Source organism: Calypte anna, chromosome 33 (assembly GCF_003957555.1).
Source record: "Calypte anna isolate BGI_N300 chromosome 33, bCalAnn1_v1.p, whole genome shotgun sequence".
NCBI classification, from domain to species: Eukaryota; Metazoa; Chordata; class Aves; order Apodiformes; family Trochilidae; genus Calypte; species Calypte anna.
The window spans coordinates 1042893-1059827 of NC_044275.1; the positions used below are offsets into that span (position 1 = coordinate 1042893).

Here is a 16935-nt window from a genome sequence, read left to right on the forward strand (position 1 = left end):
CCACTCCCCTCCTGGCTCACGCATGGGCTCCAATTTCTCAGCGTCAGCCCCCGCCAGCTCTCAGCTGTCCCTTCCCCTCTGTGCTGTCACTCTGCTTCTCCACGGGACTGGGGCAGCTGCCCCCCTCCCTACGCACCCGGCACAGAGGGCTCGGGGGCTGCGTGGCCAGCAGGGTCCAAACATTGGCCACCCCTGGGGACAGTTTTCCCATTGCAGGACAAGATCTCCAAGCGTAAGTGCGTTCCCACGCGTGGCTCCCCCCTCACCGTGGCCGCTGACCTCCCCACCCCCTCCGTGGGTCCTTGCTCCACCCACGTTGTTGCAAGACCCCTTTGCTGCTGCAGCACCCCTGGTCCCAGGACTCCCCTGCCCCTAGCACTGTTCCCTTGGGTGGTGATCCTGGGTGATTTCTGTGGAAGCACGGGTGGGGGTGTGTGGGGTGGGGGTTGTGTGAGGAATCACCAAAAGCAGCAAAACCTGAGCAGAAGGACTGTGGGGATGGTTGATGCTCAAAGTTGGAGTCAGGGATGTTTGGGGGGGATGCAGGAAGAGAAGTGGGAGCAAGGGGCTTCTGTGGGGACAGAAGCAGGGGCTGTGCAGTCGTGCCAAGCAGCATCCCAGGCACACTTGTCATCGAGGGGCAAGAGTTGGCACCATTGGCAATTTAATTGTAAAACAGATCTCTGGGCAGAGGTGGGCGTGCAGATAGCCCAGGGACTGTCTTAGGGCACTTGGCACCGTGTCCACCAAGCAAGCAGCAGTGCTCTGCACCTTGGGCTGGGGCTCTGCCATTCTGCAGCCTGCCCAGCAGGTACCCCAGGGCCCTGGGACTCAGAACTGGGCCAGTTTCCCCCTTGCTGGGGCAGGACCTGCAGGCAGGGCAGCAGGAGATGGTGCTGCTGGGACAGAGGCAGGCACTGGCTTGGGAGATGCTTCCCATTTCTGTCCACACTGGGCACCTGCAGTGGGGAAAGCCTCAGCTAACGTGATTTCTCTCTTTTCCCTTCATAGCATGACAGAGAAGGAAGTGCCAGAGCCACCAGCTTCACCTGCTTCAGGTGGGAAAACCATGAGCAGGGTAAGTGGGTGCCTGTAGGCTTGAGTAAGTGGGAGAAGCCACCATTCTAGCAGCATCTGAACCCGAGGAGAATTTGTGAGACCAGGGAGTCCTGGTGGGATTCTGATCCAGCAGGGCACTGGGCAGCTATTGCCCAGCTTGACTCTTCCCCAGGGTGCTCAAATTCCACATGATGCTCAGGGGTCACACCTCCTTCTTTTCTGGGGACCTCACTGAGCTGAGAGAAGGGTCCCTGTCCTCAGAGCATTTCTGCCCCAGGATGCCTGGGGTCTCCTCCTGCTTATGGAAAAAGAAGTCTCTAGGTCAGAGCACAGGGGTGGGGTAGGAAGGCACCAGCTCCCCTGCCTGCCTGCCCCCCACATCTCCCATTTGCAATGCATCCTCTCCTGCCCCAGCAGCTCCAGAAGCTGAAGCAGCTTTTCCAGAGAAAGCCCAAGGAGGAGACAGCACCAGAGCCACAGCCAAACGGGGAGCTGGTCAGCCCCTCGGGGGGACCCATCTACTACATTTACGAGGAAGAGGAGGAGGAAGAAGAGGAGGAGGAGCCTGAGCCCCCTCCTGAGCCCGAGAAACTTGTCAATGACAAACCCCACAAGTTCAAAGATCATTATTTCAAAAAGCCCAAGTTCTGTGATGTTTGTGCCCGGATGATTGTCCGTGAGTCCTGAGGGTGCTGGGGTTGGGGGCTCTAAGTCAGGGTGAGGGCTCCAGCCCACCCATCTTCACAGCTGCAGTGTCACATTGCTTCTCCTCTGTCACTCTGTCCCCCTCTTTTTCCCTTGCCAGTCAACAACAAATTCGGCCTGAGGTGCAAGAACTGCAAAACCAACATCCACCACCACTGCCAGACCTACGTGGAGATGCAACGCTGCTTTGGGAAAATCGTGAGTGTTCCCACCAGCCCTGGGCTTGGCCACCTCCTCACAGAGAAGACCAAAGCACCACAGCTGGGAAAAGCCACCCAGATGCCATGACTCTCCTCTCCTTGTGGCTCTGATGGGGGGGGAGACCAAGGCATCACCCACCTGATGGGTGGGCACTCTTCTGAGTCCTTAGCATCCCCCCTCTCCCTGCTCAGCTCTCATGGAAGTGCTCATGGATCTGGATTGTGGTTGTGTGGCTTGGATATGGGTGATGGTTGTGTGGGCTGGCTCTGGGTTGTGGTTTTGTGGGTTGGATCTGGGTTGTGGTTGATGCTCTGCCCCCCATCTCTGGTCAATATTCTTCCCTTCCAGCCCCCAGGGTTCCGCCGGGCGTACAGCTCACCCCTCTACAGTGACCAGCAAAACACCTGTGGCAAGGAGCCACTCTGTAAGTCCTGTCCCCATACCAGGGTGCCCCATCTCCCCCCTATGCCATCCCTGAACCCCTCTCCCCACCCCTGTGCCCCAGCAGCAGCCAACAGAAGTGACCCCGTGTTCGAGACCCTGCGGACAGGAGTCATCATGGCCAACAAGGAGCGCAAGAAAGGGCAGAATGACAAGAAAAATGTGAGTGCAGGGTTGGCCTTCTTGCTCCAAATGCCCCAGGGGGGTTTCCTGGCACCACAGCCTGCCTGCACCCTGCTGCCACCCACCCCCACCTTCCCTGCCCGCTCAGCATCTCCTGACAGCTTTCTGCTTTTCAGCCTTTGGCTGCTATGATGGACGAGGAACCAGAGGCCATGAAGCCAGGAGAGGGCAAAGCTGAGGGTGGTGAGTGAGCTGATTGAATGTGAGGGCCAAGGAACTGGAAGGGGGTGGTTGACCTCTGGCCAAGAGGATGGGGCAGGGAGGTTGGTGGGGTTTGCCCTGCAGAAAGGGGCTCTTAAGTTTAGGTCTCCACAACACTTGAAGCTCTCTCTACTTCCTCTGGTTGACCCGAGCACAGGAGATCCTTGGGAGGAGAGCAGTCCTGGGATGGAGAGGCAGCACCAGGAGAGATGTAACCCCCATACTTCTGTTTTCAGGCACCTCTGAAGGGAACAAGAAGACTGAGAAGAGCCCAACAGATGACAAGGTTGGCAGCATCCTCACCTGCCTTGGAGCAGTCTGGGCAGAGGCTGCAGGGATCTCCCTGCTGGGCTCCCTGGGGCTTTCCTTATTCTCTCTGAGGTCCCAAACTTCTCTTTCCTCCTTCCCCAGAGCAAGAAGACACAGCCAGGGACTCGTGGTGGCTTTCCTCAGTCTCACTACTTTGTGGCACTTTATCGCTTCAAAGCCCTGGAGAAAGATGACCTGGATTTCCCGTGAGCTCCCAGCCAGGCAGTGGGCACAGGGGTGATGAGGAGAAGGACAGTGGGAAAAGGGGAGAAGTCCTCACCTCAACAGTGAGGCTTTAACGGCTGGGAGGGGTCTGTGGATGAATGAGGGCAAAAATTAGAGCCATGCTGCTTGTGGTTTGGGTTTTACGGCTGAGCCAGCTCTCCCAGCTCCTGGGCTTTGGGCTCAAGCCTCATTCCCGAGGTTTCTTGTGTTTGTCTTGGTGTGGTTCCACTGATTTCCTGCACCCCAGCACTCACATACAGGACCTGTCTGTCCCTCAGCCCCTGGGCTCTGTGCATTCCTTGACCTTCTCTGACATGGGAGCTGGTGCTGTGGGAAGAGCAGTTTTCCCTGCAAACCTCGAGGTCTCTCATGGTGAGGGGTCCCTTCCCCCCTTCACTCTGAGCCCTTCCTTCTCTTCACAGGCCAGGGGAGAAGATCACAGTCGTGGATGACTCCAATGAGGAGTGGTGGAGGGTAAGGCTGGTGGTGTCCTACAGGCACCAAGGGGAAAGAGGCAGAGCTGGGGCAGCTAGAGATGCAAACTGCGCTCTAAGGGGGACACAGCTCTCCAAATCTGCCATGTCCTCACATCAACCCACAACCTGCAGGCTGTTTGTGATAGGGGAATCTGGGGGTGTCATACAGATTGGTTCCAACCCCCCCCACCTTGCTCCCATCCTCTGGCTTCTTTCAGGGAAAGATCGGTGAAAAAATTGGTTACTTCCCTCCCAACTTTATCATCCGGGTGCGGGCAGGCGAGAGGGTGCACAAGGTGACAAGGTCCTTCGTGGGCAACAAGGAGATTGGGCAGATCACACTCAAGAAGGATCAGGTGAGACAGAACCAGCCCGTGGGCCTCCAGCCCCCCACCTGCATCTCTGGCCCAGTCTCCCACCAGACCCCCCCCACCCCTCGTGGGTGCCCTGCTGCACCCCCCAGCTGCTCTCTGCCCTGTCCCCACAGTGCTGCCCCAGCCCCTTGGATGAGGCCCACTCTGCCCAACCCCCCTGCCTTTCCCCTGCTCTGTGGGTCCCCAAGAATCTCACTTGCACCCCTCTCACCCCCCAGATCGTGGTGCAGAAAGGTGAGGAGGTGAATGGCTACGTCAAAGTCTACACCGGCCGCAAAGTGGGGCTCTTCCCCGTGGACTTCCTGCAGGAGATCTGAGTGAGACCCCAGGGACCCCCCCAGATGGGGGGGGAATGGATGGACCCTGACTGCAGGGAGGTGCCAGAATTAAGCAGGGATGGGGATGGGGACAGGGATGGGGATGGCAGGCACTCCCATCTCAGCTACCTGCAGCAATGGGGTCTCCAGTGGGGACTGTCTCCGTGAGGACCAGAGCAAGCAGGGGGGGTGGGGGGTACCTCTCGGGCTATTCCCCCTGGTCGGGGGGTGGGGGTGTTGTTTAGTGCCTTTGGAGACACTGGGTGCACACCTAAACTTTCCTTGGAGACCACCCAGGCCCCCAGCCTGAGGTGCTGGGTGCTGGGTGTCTCAGGGGGTGTCAGTGTGGTCCTGCCCTGCTGCTCTGGGCTGTGTATCCCTGTGTTTTGGCAATACATTTCTGGCCCCCCCAACCCCGAGATCTGCCTGGTTTGGATTTCATGGGATGGAAGGTGTCACCGTGGGGCTGCTGGCAGTCCCAGCTCCTGCAAATGGGCCGGGAAGCTGCGGCAGCGCTTTCTTTTCATGGCGGGCATGAGAAAAAAGGGGACAGAACACCCCCCTTCCCCCAGCACATCCCGGGGTGGGGGTGCGGGGTTCACTCCACCGTCAGCGCGGGCCCCCTTCCCGCCCCCCCCCAACCCCCGGCGGTGCCGAGCGCTGGCGCTGAGCCCTGCGGGGTCCGAATAGGGGCCGCGGGTGACAGGTGACGGGGCCTGGGGACAGACAGGACGAGTCCTTGAAACGCAGGGGGTGAGGACCGAGCCAGGAACAGGTGCCCGGGCGGCAGGCGCGGCGGAGGCGGCTGCGAGGGCCGCCCGTGACGTCCCGGAGCTGTGACGCCGGCGGTAACCACGGCAACGGGGGGGAAGCGGGACCGGGAGTGGGCAGCGGGCAGCCAGGGCGGGCGGTACCGCGCGTCTCCCGTTGCCATAGCGATGAGCAGCCGTGGAACGGGTCAGCCCGGCCCGGTACGGCACGACACGACGCGACACGGCCCGGCGACTGTCGCAGAGATGTCGCGATCGCCGGTGGAACGGATCGCGCGGGGGCGCTGGTGACGCGCCCCACGGCCGCTCCGTATGCAAAGTTATGCAAATGAGACGGCGTGCGTGGCAGAACCGCGGCGCCCTCTGGTGGGCTGCTACCCCCCTACACCCCGCCCGTCTGCGGGGGGTCTCCTTGCCTTCCGTGTTGCGGGACGGGGGTCGCTGCCTGCTCCCCCCCCTCCCTCCTTCCCTTCCCCGCCATCCGCGCCCGCCGCTTGCCGTGCAGGTGGCTCCGGTCCCGTCCCTGTCACCCGCTGCCACCGCCATAAATATTTATGCCAGGGCCCTGACTGACGAGCTGGGGAGGGGCTGGGGGAATCCAAGGACAAAGCAGCCCCTCTGAGCCCAATCCCCCGGGAGAGGGGGGGTCTCGCAGCCCCTCCTCCCCCCCCCAAGGACTGCCCTGGGGAGACGACTGGCAGGGAATGTGGGGAGGGGTCCCCCTGCTCTCCCAGTCCAGGCTCCCTCCCTCCCACCTCCGCTGCCTGCAGGAATCATCAGGAGGTGTCAATGCACCGAGGGGGTCGTGGGGTGGGGGGAGCATGGAGGTGGCTCTGCTTCCCCCGAGGGTTTGGAGGGGCTCTGTCCCCATCTTCTTTGGCCGAGTGGGCTGTGCCGGGGCTGCTGGTACCCAGGAGCAGTTCTGGTGATGGAGCAGGGAAATGGGTACCACCCATCCCCAGATCCCTTCACCCAGGGGGCTGCTGCTTGCTGATCGTGTTTAAGGCCCTCGGTCCTGCTCACTTCTTACTCCTGATCCACTCGGTTTGGACCACGTTAACCTCTGCCCATGCTGGCACCACGAAGGGCCAGGGGGTGCAGGGATCCCTGGCCCTGGAGGTGTCCCAGAGGCTGCTGCTGGACTGGGGGGTTGTGGAGGCAGAGCTGCAGGTTCCTGATCTGGGGCTCCTCTCCCAGCATCTCAAGCATCAGCTGGGAGATGTGCAGCTCTGGGCCAGCAGAAAATAACCAAAACTGGGGAGTGAGGGTGGGGGCATGAGGAGGGCAAATCCACAGTTCCCAGGACTGGTTCTCCAGTGCTTACTCACGTCCCTGCCTCCTGTCAGACAGCTTTTAAATGCCGAACCATTAAAATTTTCCACCTCATTTACAGCTCCTCATATGGTTAATTTTGCTGGGACTGACTATTTATTTATTTGCAGAGCCCTGCGGGGAGGGGGAAAAGTGGAGGGGGGGGGGGCTGGAAGCTGATTTGCTGCATCTGAGAAGTAGGGAGGGGAAGGGGGGAACCACCCAGGGAAGGGGGGAGGGCTCCAGCTAATTTAACAGATGAAGAGAACAACTTAATTAGGCTCATCTGGAAAATTGGGTAAAACCCCTTTCATCAGCCTCCCCCTCCCCTGCCTGGTGATCATGGGCTTCTCTGGTGCTGCAGAGGGTACCACATGCTTTGGGATGGGGAGGGAGTGGTGGGGTCCAGCCCTACCAAGCAGATGGCCTTCATTACATGAAGGACCTAATTGGAGTGATCAGCAATTAATAGGAAATCAAGGGGTGACTCTCTTCCCCCCCCTCTCCCAGCTTCACCGTGTGCATCCTGGGTGCCCAGGTGCTTATGAAGCATCAGATGCCACAGAATCCTCTGCTGCTCTCCTCCATCCCCTGGGAGCTGCAGCAATGGGTTAAACGAGGTGAGGAGAGTCCCTTGCACCTCCTGGGCAATGGGGAGGGGGGGTTGGGGCAGATGGGGGGTGGGGGGTGTTTGCCTCTCTGCTGCTTGCTCTCCTGCTGGTGGTGGATGTGTTAAGGGGAACGTGAGCTCCAGAAGCTCCTCCTGGGTGTATGAGCAGAAGTTTAGGGTTTGCTCATGGTTTTTTTTTTTCCATTCTGGATGCCCACAGCCTGGTTGTGACCCAGCTGTTTGTCGAGGGGGGCTGTGACTCTGCTGGCATGGGGACACCCAGGGTCTGACTGCTAAATCTTCTGCAGCTGGTTTGTGCAAAGGGTTTATGCCACCCAACCCATGTAACAACAGAGAATGTCAGAGTGGAGGGGCCACCCTGACCTGCCAGATTAATCACCTCAATTTCTCTCTGCATCTTGTGAAAGGTCAGGAGTCTTTGCAAGGCCCAGAAATTAATTGAAATACCACTGGTCTTGTGCTGGGTCCATACATCATCCCACAAACAGCACTGGCATGGAGAGGATGGGGGCTCCTGCCTCCTGTGCACTCCTTCTGGGGTCCATGAGAGGACACTGAGCCCCAGGGAGTGCAGTGGGAGGTAGAAGTGGTTGGGTTTTGCTGTTTATGGCCTTCCCACTTCTTGTCCCCGTAGATGAGGCCCCTCACATCCATCCTGGTCCTAGGGTTCTTTTGTCTGTGTGGCTCTGCCTGAATCATCTCCTCTGACTTGGCAGATGCAGTGCTGGGAGATTGTTCTCCATCTCGAGACAGGGAAATAAATGTATTAAACTAAACTGCCTCCCCTCCCCACCTGGCCCCCCCAGCCATAAATCAGCATAAATGCAATTTACATATTCATGGTATTTATCCAATAACTGTCCTGTCCCAGATTAAACGTGCCCTGGGGATCACCGGGGCTCCTTATCTGTGCCAGGGTGCTCTCGGGAAGGAGCAATGGAAGGAGCAGCTCTGCTCGGGGATTCGAGCAGCGTGGGGTTGGGGGGGGGGGGAGGCTGTGCTTGCAGCTTGTCATCCTCCTCCATCTCTCCCACTCCAGGCAAGTCCTGGGAGAAGAACTTGAAGGGGAAAATCCAAGGCTCAGCAGTAGTCCTCTCCCACAGCTCTGCTCCAGAGCTCCCTTTCACCCTGGATCAGTGCTCTGCCATTCCTGCCTCCCACCTGGCCCAATGCCTCCCTGCTCAGGGCTCCCTACACTCCCTCCTTGGGCTCCTTCCTTCCTTCTGCAGTTCCCCCATGGCCCCAGTGGTGTTCCCATGGGAGCCCCAGGGTCCTCCTGCATCTTCCTGTGCAAGGAGAGAGAACCTGTCCTGCTCCAGCACATGGGAGATGGGGACACTTCCCACTTGGCTCAAAAGGAAAGGTCTAAGAGGAGCTGGCAAGGTTTGGGGTGCCAGCTCTGTGGGGAGGGGACACACACACCACATCTCCCACTTTGACAGGTCCTTGTCAGCAGTAATGACCAGCTCTGGGTCCAGCTGGGCCCCAGGGCTCAGTGCTGAGCTTGTTAGGGGGGAATTAATGAGGGCAGGAGGCAGGCACTGCCTCTGGCAGTTTGTCAGGTTGTCTCTGGCCTCACAGCCTGCCTAGACCCCAGGCCATACTGCACAATGCCCCCCAGCTCAGCACCCTCCCCAGCTCAGCACCCTGCTTCTCTCTGCCCTTAGGCACAGCTGGGAGGCTTTGGAAATGCAGACACCCAGTGGTGCTGAGTGAGAGCCGAAGGGACCAGCATCCTGCCTCTGGGGCTGATCCCACATCCAGGCTGTAACCCTTGGAAACAGGCTGTTTGCATCGGCTTCCTGCTCCCAGAGATCAACACAAGGGCTCCTGAGCTTCCAGTGCTCTGAACACCCCGCTCACTCAGCCAAGGGAGGAAAAACAAGGGTGTGGGGTGCAGCTGGGCAGTGCCCCACTCCTGACACTGCTCCAGGCTGCCCCAACCTCTGGTGCTGCAGGGGAGGAATAGTGCTGCTCAGGGGTGCAGAGGAGTTTGGGGGCCCTTTGGGGTTCTGAGGTGAGAGCATGAGACACTAAAATAGCAAGATTTCATGGGGGTGAGAGCCAGGAGCAAAGGGGGTACAGCCAGGGCATGGCACAGGGGGCATGGATGCCCTGCCCAGATCTGTGCTGGGCAATGCTGAGCATGGGGTGGGTGCAGGGCTGTGCCCAGGGTGCCAGTGCTGGGGTGGGGGGCTCAGCCGTGTATTGGAGGCAGCAGTGGGGGGAGAGCAGGAGCCTTCTGGGGGGGGCTGAGCCTTGTGCCTCGGGGTCCTGTTTGCAGATTGCAGTCTTTGCTGTGGGGCTGCCAAGAGTCTTTCCTGGCTAGAACAACAAGCTTCATCAACAGGAGCCTGCGGGCAACGTTAATTAGTTAAATATTTGGCAAGGGAGGAGGCACAAGCAGAATCTGAAAAAGCTGGAGCTGTCACCTGCCCCTCTGCAGGGCAGGGCAGACCTCGGGTGACTGGGGATGGTGGCATCCTGCTGGGTGCTGCTGGCCTGTCCCAAGTGAGAGCTCCCCAGTGCAAGGCAGCCCAGTTCCCAGACCTCCATCTGCATTTCAAAAGCTGCTTGTGAAAAGGGGACCCTCGGAGGATACCCTGTGGTGCAAACCCTCAGCTCCTTGCTCAAACCCCAGCCCCCTCGATGAGCCAGAGCCCTTGAGTGGACAGAGACCCCCCCCCTCCTCTCCCTGGCACCTGTGTTGGCCCCATCAGCTTTGCTCATCACCTCTGTGATCCAATAATATCCCACCTGGGCTCTTGGGAGGAGGCCTGGAAGGAGCAGAATTGGCTCCGGCGTGGGGGGGTTGTCCTGGTGAGGGCAGAGGACAGATTCCTGCCAGCACAGGGATCCTGTGGCAGGCCTGAGGGACCAGGCATTTCAGAGCAATCCCTGCCCTGCCTGCTGCCCCCACGCTGGCTCCTGACCTCCAGACTGTGGGGCCCGCCCTCCCAAATCATTAAGTGAGGATGAAACACCCCAAAGCCTGGCTGGGGAGCGACAACCGTGTGCAGAGTCTGTCCCCACAGCCCCTGTGATGTGAACTAAATCCATCCTAATTAGCACTGATTTGCATGGGGAAATGAAAATTAATCTAGCCTGGGTTTATTGGAATTAGTGATTCTAGTTGGGCACATCAGAAAGTGGCAGACATCCGGGCGGGCAGGACATGGTATGGGCAGAAATCTGTCTGCCCCCCTCCACTCCCTCCCGAGCCCTACTTTGCTCAGCAGCAGGATGGGAGATGCTGCAAAGCCTCCAGGCTGTCAGATTGCCTGGGGGGGGTGGGAAGTGGGGGTGTCAGGTGTGTCATAGGCACACGGATGCACTAACATTTGTGTGCCTACATGCACGTTATCTCTGTGCCTGTATTTCCACTCATCTCTCTGTGTCTCTGCAAGGCTCCTGAGCATCCTCCCATCCGTGTTGGCATCTGTGTGCCCACCTGCACACCCCATGCGTGTGACCCCCGTGCACACCACAAGGGAGCACAGGCAGGAGGAGCACATTCTCATTCTGGAGGGGAGGGACCCCACTAGGGAGTGGGGGGCAGTGGGGAGAACCCTGGCTGTGCCCCCTTTGGAGACCTCTGGCCCCGGTGGTCTCCTGACACTTGCCTGGGCCAGGTTTAGCACTGTGGCTCATTGTTATGGGGTGTGTGGCAATGCGGTGAGAATTATCATCATGAACATGAAAAATTAACGAGAAGAAAATAGCTGGGCAGGAGCTTTGTCTGGCAGGGTGAGGGGTGGGACAATATGGACGGGTCAGCTCGGGCTGTTGGATGGGATTTGGTGCCTGTCGCTTCTTCACGGATCACCCCTCCTTAACGTGACCCAGACCCCAAACCTGGCCGTGCCTCTGGGATTGTGTCTTCCACCCTGGTAAGAGGAGCCAGATGTTGGGCAGATGTGTCCCTGTGCCCTCTGGGGAACGTCTGGATGTGGTGACCCCTCGAGTGGGCCCTGGGGATTTCAGTCTGTCTGACAGGAGCGAGACCTCCAACTGCTGAAGCTGCATTTGCAAGTCACCCAGGAGCTCCAGGGCTGCTGGTGGTGGCCGTGCTAAGGGCCACCCGTCCTGTCTGCCTGGGGACAGGGATGCCCTGGGGCGGGCAATGAGGACAGAGCTAACGCTGTCGCAAAGAGATGGGGGCTGAATTCTTCCCCCCCCCCCCCCCCCCCCCATCCCCTCCTTCTCCTGTGTTTTTCGTGGCTGGAGTGGGGGGCTTGCTTTTCGGTAAAGCTGCTATTGCCCCTCCTTCCCCCCTCCCAGGGCTGTAAACACTCAATTAAGCATGAGCGCCTGGTCCTGCCTTCCCTGTCGCTGCTGGTAATTATGTAGGTTTTTCGGTGTCAGGCACCGTGGGGAAGCGCGATTACAACTAATTGGAGCGGCTCTCCCTAGCCCAGGCCCTTCTGCAGCTGCTGGAGCTGCCGCGTGACAGCGGCTGTCCCCAAACCCCCCCCAGCATCAACCACCCCCACCCCAAAATTTGCACCAGCAGGATGCCCGAGTCTTTCCCATCCATCACCCCGGGGCTGAGCGGAGGGTCTGGCGGGTCCCTTCCTCCCACACTCGGCTCAAGGATGGATTTGGCACCCTCAGCCCCACCACAGCCTTGCAGGGAGACGTTTGGGCTCCCCAGACCCCCCCCCCTCGGACAGGGGGGACCTTACCAGGGCTCCGGGATGGAGCAGTGGGGCTGAGCGTACCCAGTGCTGCACATCCAAGGGAGGAGGAGGAGCCCTTGGGGAGGCGGGGGGGGTGGGTGTCAGGGTCCGCAAGCAAGAAGGGGTCTGTCCTGCACCTGTGAGCCCCGCCAGAGCTGGGATGGAGAGCTGGAGGACCTGCTTGCTGCCTGTCCCAGGGGAGACACATCAGGAGTGCAGCGTCTGCCATTGATTTCTTATTACGGAGTTCAGCAAGAAAAATGAGGCGTTGGGGCTGCAGAGCAGCAGCTGTGATTTGTCGCCTTCTTGCTGTGTCCTGGTGGGGATGGGAATTGATTTTGGAGTCTCTGGCATCATTCAGCAGGTCTGGGGGTGGGAGGTGGGGAGCTGGAGAGGGGGTGGCTGCTGGGGGCTCAGCACAGCCCCCCAGGATGTGGGAGATGTGGGTCCGGACCTGTTCGTGGTGCAAAGGGTGCTCTCCCACTCCGTGTTTGGAGCTACGGGGCTCTCAAGTGGGGGTCCAGGGTCTTTTGGGGCGGGGGTCTTTGGTTCTGGTTCTGGGTCCTCGCCGAATGGGACCTCAGCGGCTCCTCGGGCAGCCCCATGAGGGCTTTGTCTGCCGGAGGGTCCCTGTCCCAGGGCCCCCCGCGTTGGGCTGTGGCAGGGTTGGGGTGGGGACAGCCCAACCTCACTGCTGCTACCGGGGCCACGAGGGGGCGACACAGGACCCCCGGAGACCCCCGGGTGGGGTGTGGGGGGCCCACGGCACGTGCTCACGTGTGCCTGGAGGTGGGGGTGGGGATAATGAGGAGGGGGCTGCGCGATGCAGGTCCGGAGGTGGGGGTCTGGGCACTGTGTTTGTGTGTGTGTGTCCCCCGAGCAGGGACGTGTCTAGGCTGTGTGTGACAGACGTGTTGTTTCATGTCTCAGCCGTGTGCGGGGCTCAGCCGTGTGCGGGGCTCAGCCGTGGGCTCCTCTGCCCGGCGCAGCGCGGTCCCCACCAGTATCTTTGTCACAATGAAGGAAGAGGCTATTATGTTTATTAAATTGTATCAAGGCAGCATTACAGCAATTGGCAGCTGGTGACCCTGGTTATTTATAAATCAGGCTTTGGAAATCGCAGCTCTGGGCTTGGGTTTTGTGTTGTGTTTTTTTTCTTCAGAGAATTATGGAAAAAAAAAAAAATCAATATTGCGGGACGGGTCTAAGTTGGTGGTTAATTGCCGGGTCGGTTCCGGGAAACGCCTCCTGGTGTCACAGCAGCCATGGCAGAGCTGACCCCCCCCTGCCCCTTCCAAGGACCACCCGCCAGAGCTCCTCCTGCAGCCCCTCCAGAGCCATGGGGTAGTAGGGGGGTCTCTGCCTCTGGTCCTGGGACTGGTGACACAGGGACCAGAAAAGGCCAAGGGAGAGCAGCTCTTCCCCTGCACCGGGCTGCTGGGTCCCTGTGTTGGTGTGGAGCAGGAAGGGGGTCAGCTCGTCCACTTTTTGCAGCATTACGGGGGGTGTCAGACTGTTAGGGTATTAGAGGGGTGTCCCCCCTCTGTCTTGCAGCAATTGTGGGTCAGAGATCATGGTTTCTGGTGATCAACATGCAGCACCCCGTGATTAATGGGGGGAATTAGGGTGATAATAGCCCTTTAAATGAAGGTGCCAGTTACAAATGATGTGTGCCCATGCTGTGTGATGGATGGTGCCAGGGCCAGGCCCTGGGTGCTGGTTGGCAGACGTGCTCAAAGGCACCTTACAGCCAGGGCAAAAGCAAAGGGGAGGTGGTGATGTCCTAAAGATCTGTGACATCATGGGGCGGGCATGACATCACACTCTGGCTCAGAGTGAGGGGTCTGGGACAACCCCAGCACTGTGAGCCCATGGCAGGCAGGCAAGGAGGAAGGGTCCTGGTTGCTCCACCATTTTCTGACTGTGCAAATCGTGAGGACATGACATTACACTGCTGCCAGCCTGACCAGGTCCTGTGGTGCCATCCGTGCCCTCCTGGTGTGATTGTGTGGAAGTGTGGGCAAGGGATCCAGGGCAGCAGCTCTGAGGGCCAGGACTCCACTTCTCTGCCCAGGATAAGGCAAGATCCTCCCAGGGCCCAGCCCCTTCTCCCTGTGCTCATCCCGCAGCTTGGCTCTGTGGGGCTATGAAATATATCTCGTTAATTCACCATTTAATTACTGGCTGTTTGTTTATTGTTTGTTTGCTTTAGTTGGTATGAATTTTTTATTATGGTTTCCACTGCACCTCGCCAAAAGCAAGATTTACAGCTGTGGCACCAACAGAGCCTTCAGGAGAGGAAGGTCCCTGCTGGCAGCAGGGGATGACCCTGTGTCACCATCAGAGAAGGGGTCGGGGTGGCTCCTCCCAGGGCTGGGGGGGACACAACCAGTGAGTGGGTGCAAACTGTGGGGCAGTGGCACACGTAGCAGGGGCTGCGTGGCCCTGGGATGCCGTGGGGCTGCGTGGCTCTGGGATGCTGTTTGTTTGGGGATGGGGAGGGGTTGAGCACCAAGGCTGGGAGGCAGAGGAAACGTCGTGCTCAGGTGCAGGCACGTTCAGCCCCAAGCTGCTGCATCTCCCATTAATGAAGCACTTCATCACCCTGGCGTTGCAGAGGGGGGGCACCCAATTCGGGATGATAAATTCCCCGCGATGGCCCCGTGCTCGCTCGCAGCAGCCGTGATTCTCCTTCATCTTGAATAATATTTTCAGAGTGGTTGTAAAATAACCCACCACAACAGCTGTGAGGGAAGACACCAAGGCCCAGTGGCTCTCTCCAGACCCCCCCAACCTCATTTGTCTTTTCAGCTCCCCACCCTTCGAGATCAGGGCCCCAAGAAGGTGGCCACAGGCTGCACCAACACGTGTGTAAGTGTGCACCTACCCACGCGTGTTTGTGTATATGCAAGTGTGCAAGCAGATGTGTGCTTATAAAAGAACATTTGTGTCCGTGCACGCAAACACATCTGTGCTGGGACATGTGCACAGGTGTACATGCAGTGTGTGTTCAGCTACGTGTGACAGTACAGGCAGCCCCTGTGTCTCTGCACACGCGCGTGTGTGTGTGTGTGTGTGTGAGTGCAAGTGCAGAGCTGCTGCAATGCACGCGTATGTGCAGCTCTGCATTTGCAGGTGCATCCTTCCTGAGGTCAGCTGCTGTGATTCTTTTCTCCCTAGGAAGTATTTGCAAGCTCTCTTGCTCTTCCCCAAAAGTGCTGACCCATCAGATCAGCGTGGTGCCAGGCAGAGGCAGCCATCAAAGAGGAGCAGCTCCACCAGTGCCTCCGTGCTGGTGGTGTTCATCGTGGCTCCCTTGGGCTCCAGGGTGAGTGGGGGGCACGCTGGAGCCCCCCACAGGGCTGAGCCCCTCACCACAGCTGCTCCCAAGGGGCTGTGGGCAGCCCACTCAGGAGGGTTCCTGAGCAGCTGGGCACATGCTGTAATCACCACAAAAGAGGGAAGTGTGGCAGAGAATTAAACTCTCTTAATTACAATCATTAATGAGCACAGAGGCAGCTGGGCTTTGTGGGCAGGGAATCCCACTGCATCTCTAGGGGAAGTCCTAGGTTTGTCTGTGGGGAGCTGGGCCAGGGTGCAAAGATGTTTCTTGTTCCAAAGCAGACCTGGCTGTGATGGGACCACGATGCCCCCGGATTTGGGTCCTAATGGTGCTGGATACCCTTTGGGGATCCTTGCTCAGGTTATGGCCCTGCACACGAGTCCCACACAGACACACTATGCACACGTGTGTGACCCTGTGCACACATCCCCAGGTGCCACACTACTGTCCTGGTGCTGCAGCAGCAGAGAAGGCAGGGAAGGACACGCGTGCCTGTGCTGAGGGCAGGATGCACTCTGTCTTGGGGAGTGGCACTTAATCAATCCTCTTTCAAAACTCTAATTATATCAACAAAGGCCTCAACACGGCGCTGCTGGCTGCAATTCAGGCCTTGTTTATTTATTTCCACACACTTCAAAGTGAAGTTTCTCCCCTTTGTCCTTTTATAGCTTGCTGAAAGAAATGAGGTTAGGATGGAGTGGCACTGACAGGGATGAGGGATGTGTCTGTGCTGGGTGGAGGGTGCTGAGGTGGGGACTGGGAGGGGACTGCAGGGCTGGGAGGCAGCAATGGGGCTCTTGGTGTGTTCAGGAGAGTGGAAACCCCCTGGGGTGCTCCAATCCAGAACTGCAAAGCAGGGCTTAGAAGCTGGTGGTAAAAAGAATGGCTTGGGTGCCCGTGTGCGTGCACACACGTGTAGGGATGTTCATGTGCCACCATGTCAGATGTATGTTGTCCAGCTGTGCAGGCATGTGTCCGCATGAGCAATGCTCCCATGGGACACTGGCTTTTGGCCCTGAGCCCTCTGTGGAAGGGGCACACAGCAGGGACCAACCTGTGCCCATCAGGTGTGTGACACCTCATGGTGCTCTATCCCCAGCTGGGCAGAGTCTGTGCTGGCTCTTGCCACTGCCAGAGTGTGACCACCTCCCCTGGATAAGAGTCAGGGTGGTCCAGGCCCAGCTCAGTGCCAGGCTGCTGCTTTTGGCTGCCCACTGCAGCCATCTCCCCAGTCTTTTGTTAAAAGGCAGTGGATACAAATAGCTGGTTTCCATATGCACAGCAGCATCTGTTACTGCCACGGAGATTTGCATTGCTAAATGTAAATTGGGCGTTATGTCATTTATCATAAATGGGAGGGTGGAGGGGAGGGGGTGCTGAGGGGAAGCAGCAAACATCGGCAAAGTTGTCATAACAAATCACACGACTCATCATTTGCCCTGGCAGGAAGGTGCAGAGCAACCTGTGAAGGACTTGCACATGGAGGGAAGAGGCTTGTCCCTTGTACAGAGAGGGAAACTGAGGCACGCATGCAGTCTGGGGTGCAGCAGCATATGAGGACATCAGCTCACTGTTAACCCTGTCTTTTGGGGTCACTACAGAAGAGGTTGGAAAGGGCAGAGTGCAGCCAGGGCCCAGGACACGATCCTCAGCATCCCTCTCCCCTTCCAGCTTGCAGCTCCCTGGGCCGGGATCCCCGTCCCGCCCCGT

The 16935-nt window shown here is 58.7% G+C and overlaps 1 protein-coding gene across 5 annotated transcripts; it reads left to right on the forward strand.

Annotated features, from left to right (window-relative positions):
- Positions 1–28: 28 nt before the first annotated feature.
- STAC3 (SH3 and cysteine rich domain 3) lies at positions 29–6647 on the forward strand. 5 transcript variants are annotated; one of them, XM_030468192.1, is made up of 12 exons: positions 29–236; positions 1012–1078; positions 1474–1735; positions 1865–1962; positions 2314–2389; positions 2474–2568; positions 2706–2772; positions 3027–3076; positions 3202–3305; positions 3747–3798; positions 4019–4156; positions 4393–6647. In XM_030468192.1, exons 2-12 carry the CDS (start codon positions 1013–1015, stop codon positions 4489–4491), a joined length of 1107 nt encoding a protein of 368 aa, XP_030324052.1. In that variant the 5' UTR covers positions 29–236; position 1012; the 3' UTR covers positions 4492–6647. The 5 variants fall into 5 exon arrangements, with proteins under 5 accessions (XP_030324052.1, XP_030324049.1, XP_030324050.1 ...); XM_030468189.1 differs by having other exon boundaries at positions 29–232; XM_030468190.1 differs by having other exon boundaries at positions 45–240.
- Positions 6648–16935: the final 10288 nt, after the last annotated feature.

What these genes read in the sequence shown, in the direction of transcription:
- STAC3 (XM_030468192.1), top strand. Translation starts at nt 1,013, where the DNA reads ATGACAGAGAAGGAAGTGCCAGAGCCACCAGCTTCACCTGCTTCAGGT. An exon ending in TTGTGCCCGGATGATTGTCC is followed by an intron (nt 1,736 to 1,864) that starts GTGAGTCCTGAG and finishes TTCCCTTGCCAG; the next exon opens with TCAACAACAAATTCGGCCTG. An exon ending in AGAGGGCAAAGCTGAGGGTG is followed by an intron (nt 2,773 to 3,026) that starts GTGAGTGAGCTG and finishes TTCTGTTTTCAG; the next exon opens with GCACCTCTGAAGGGAACAAG.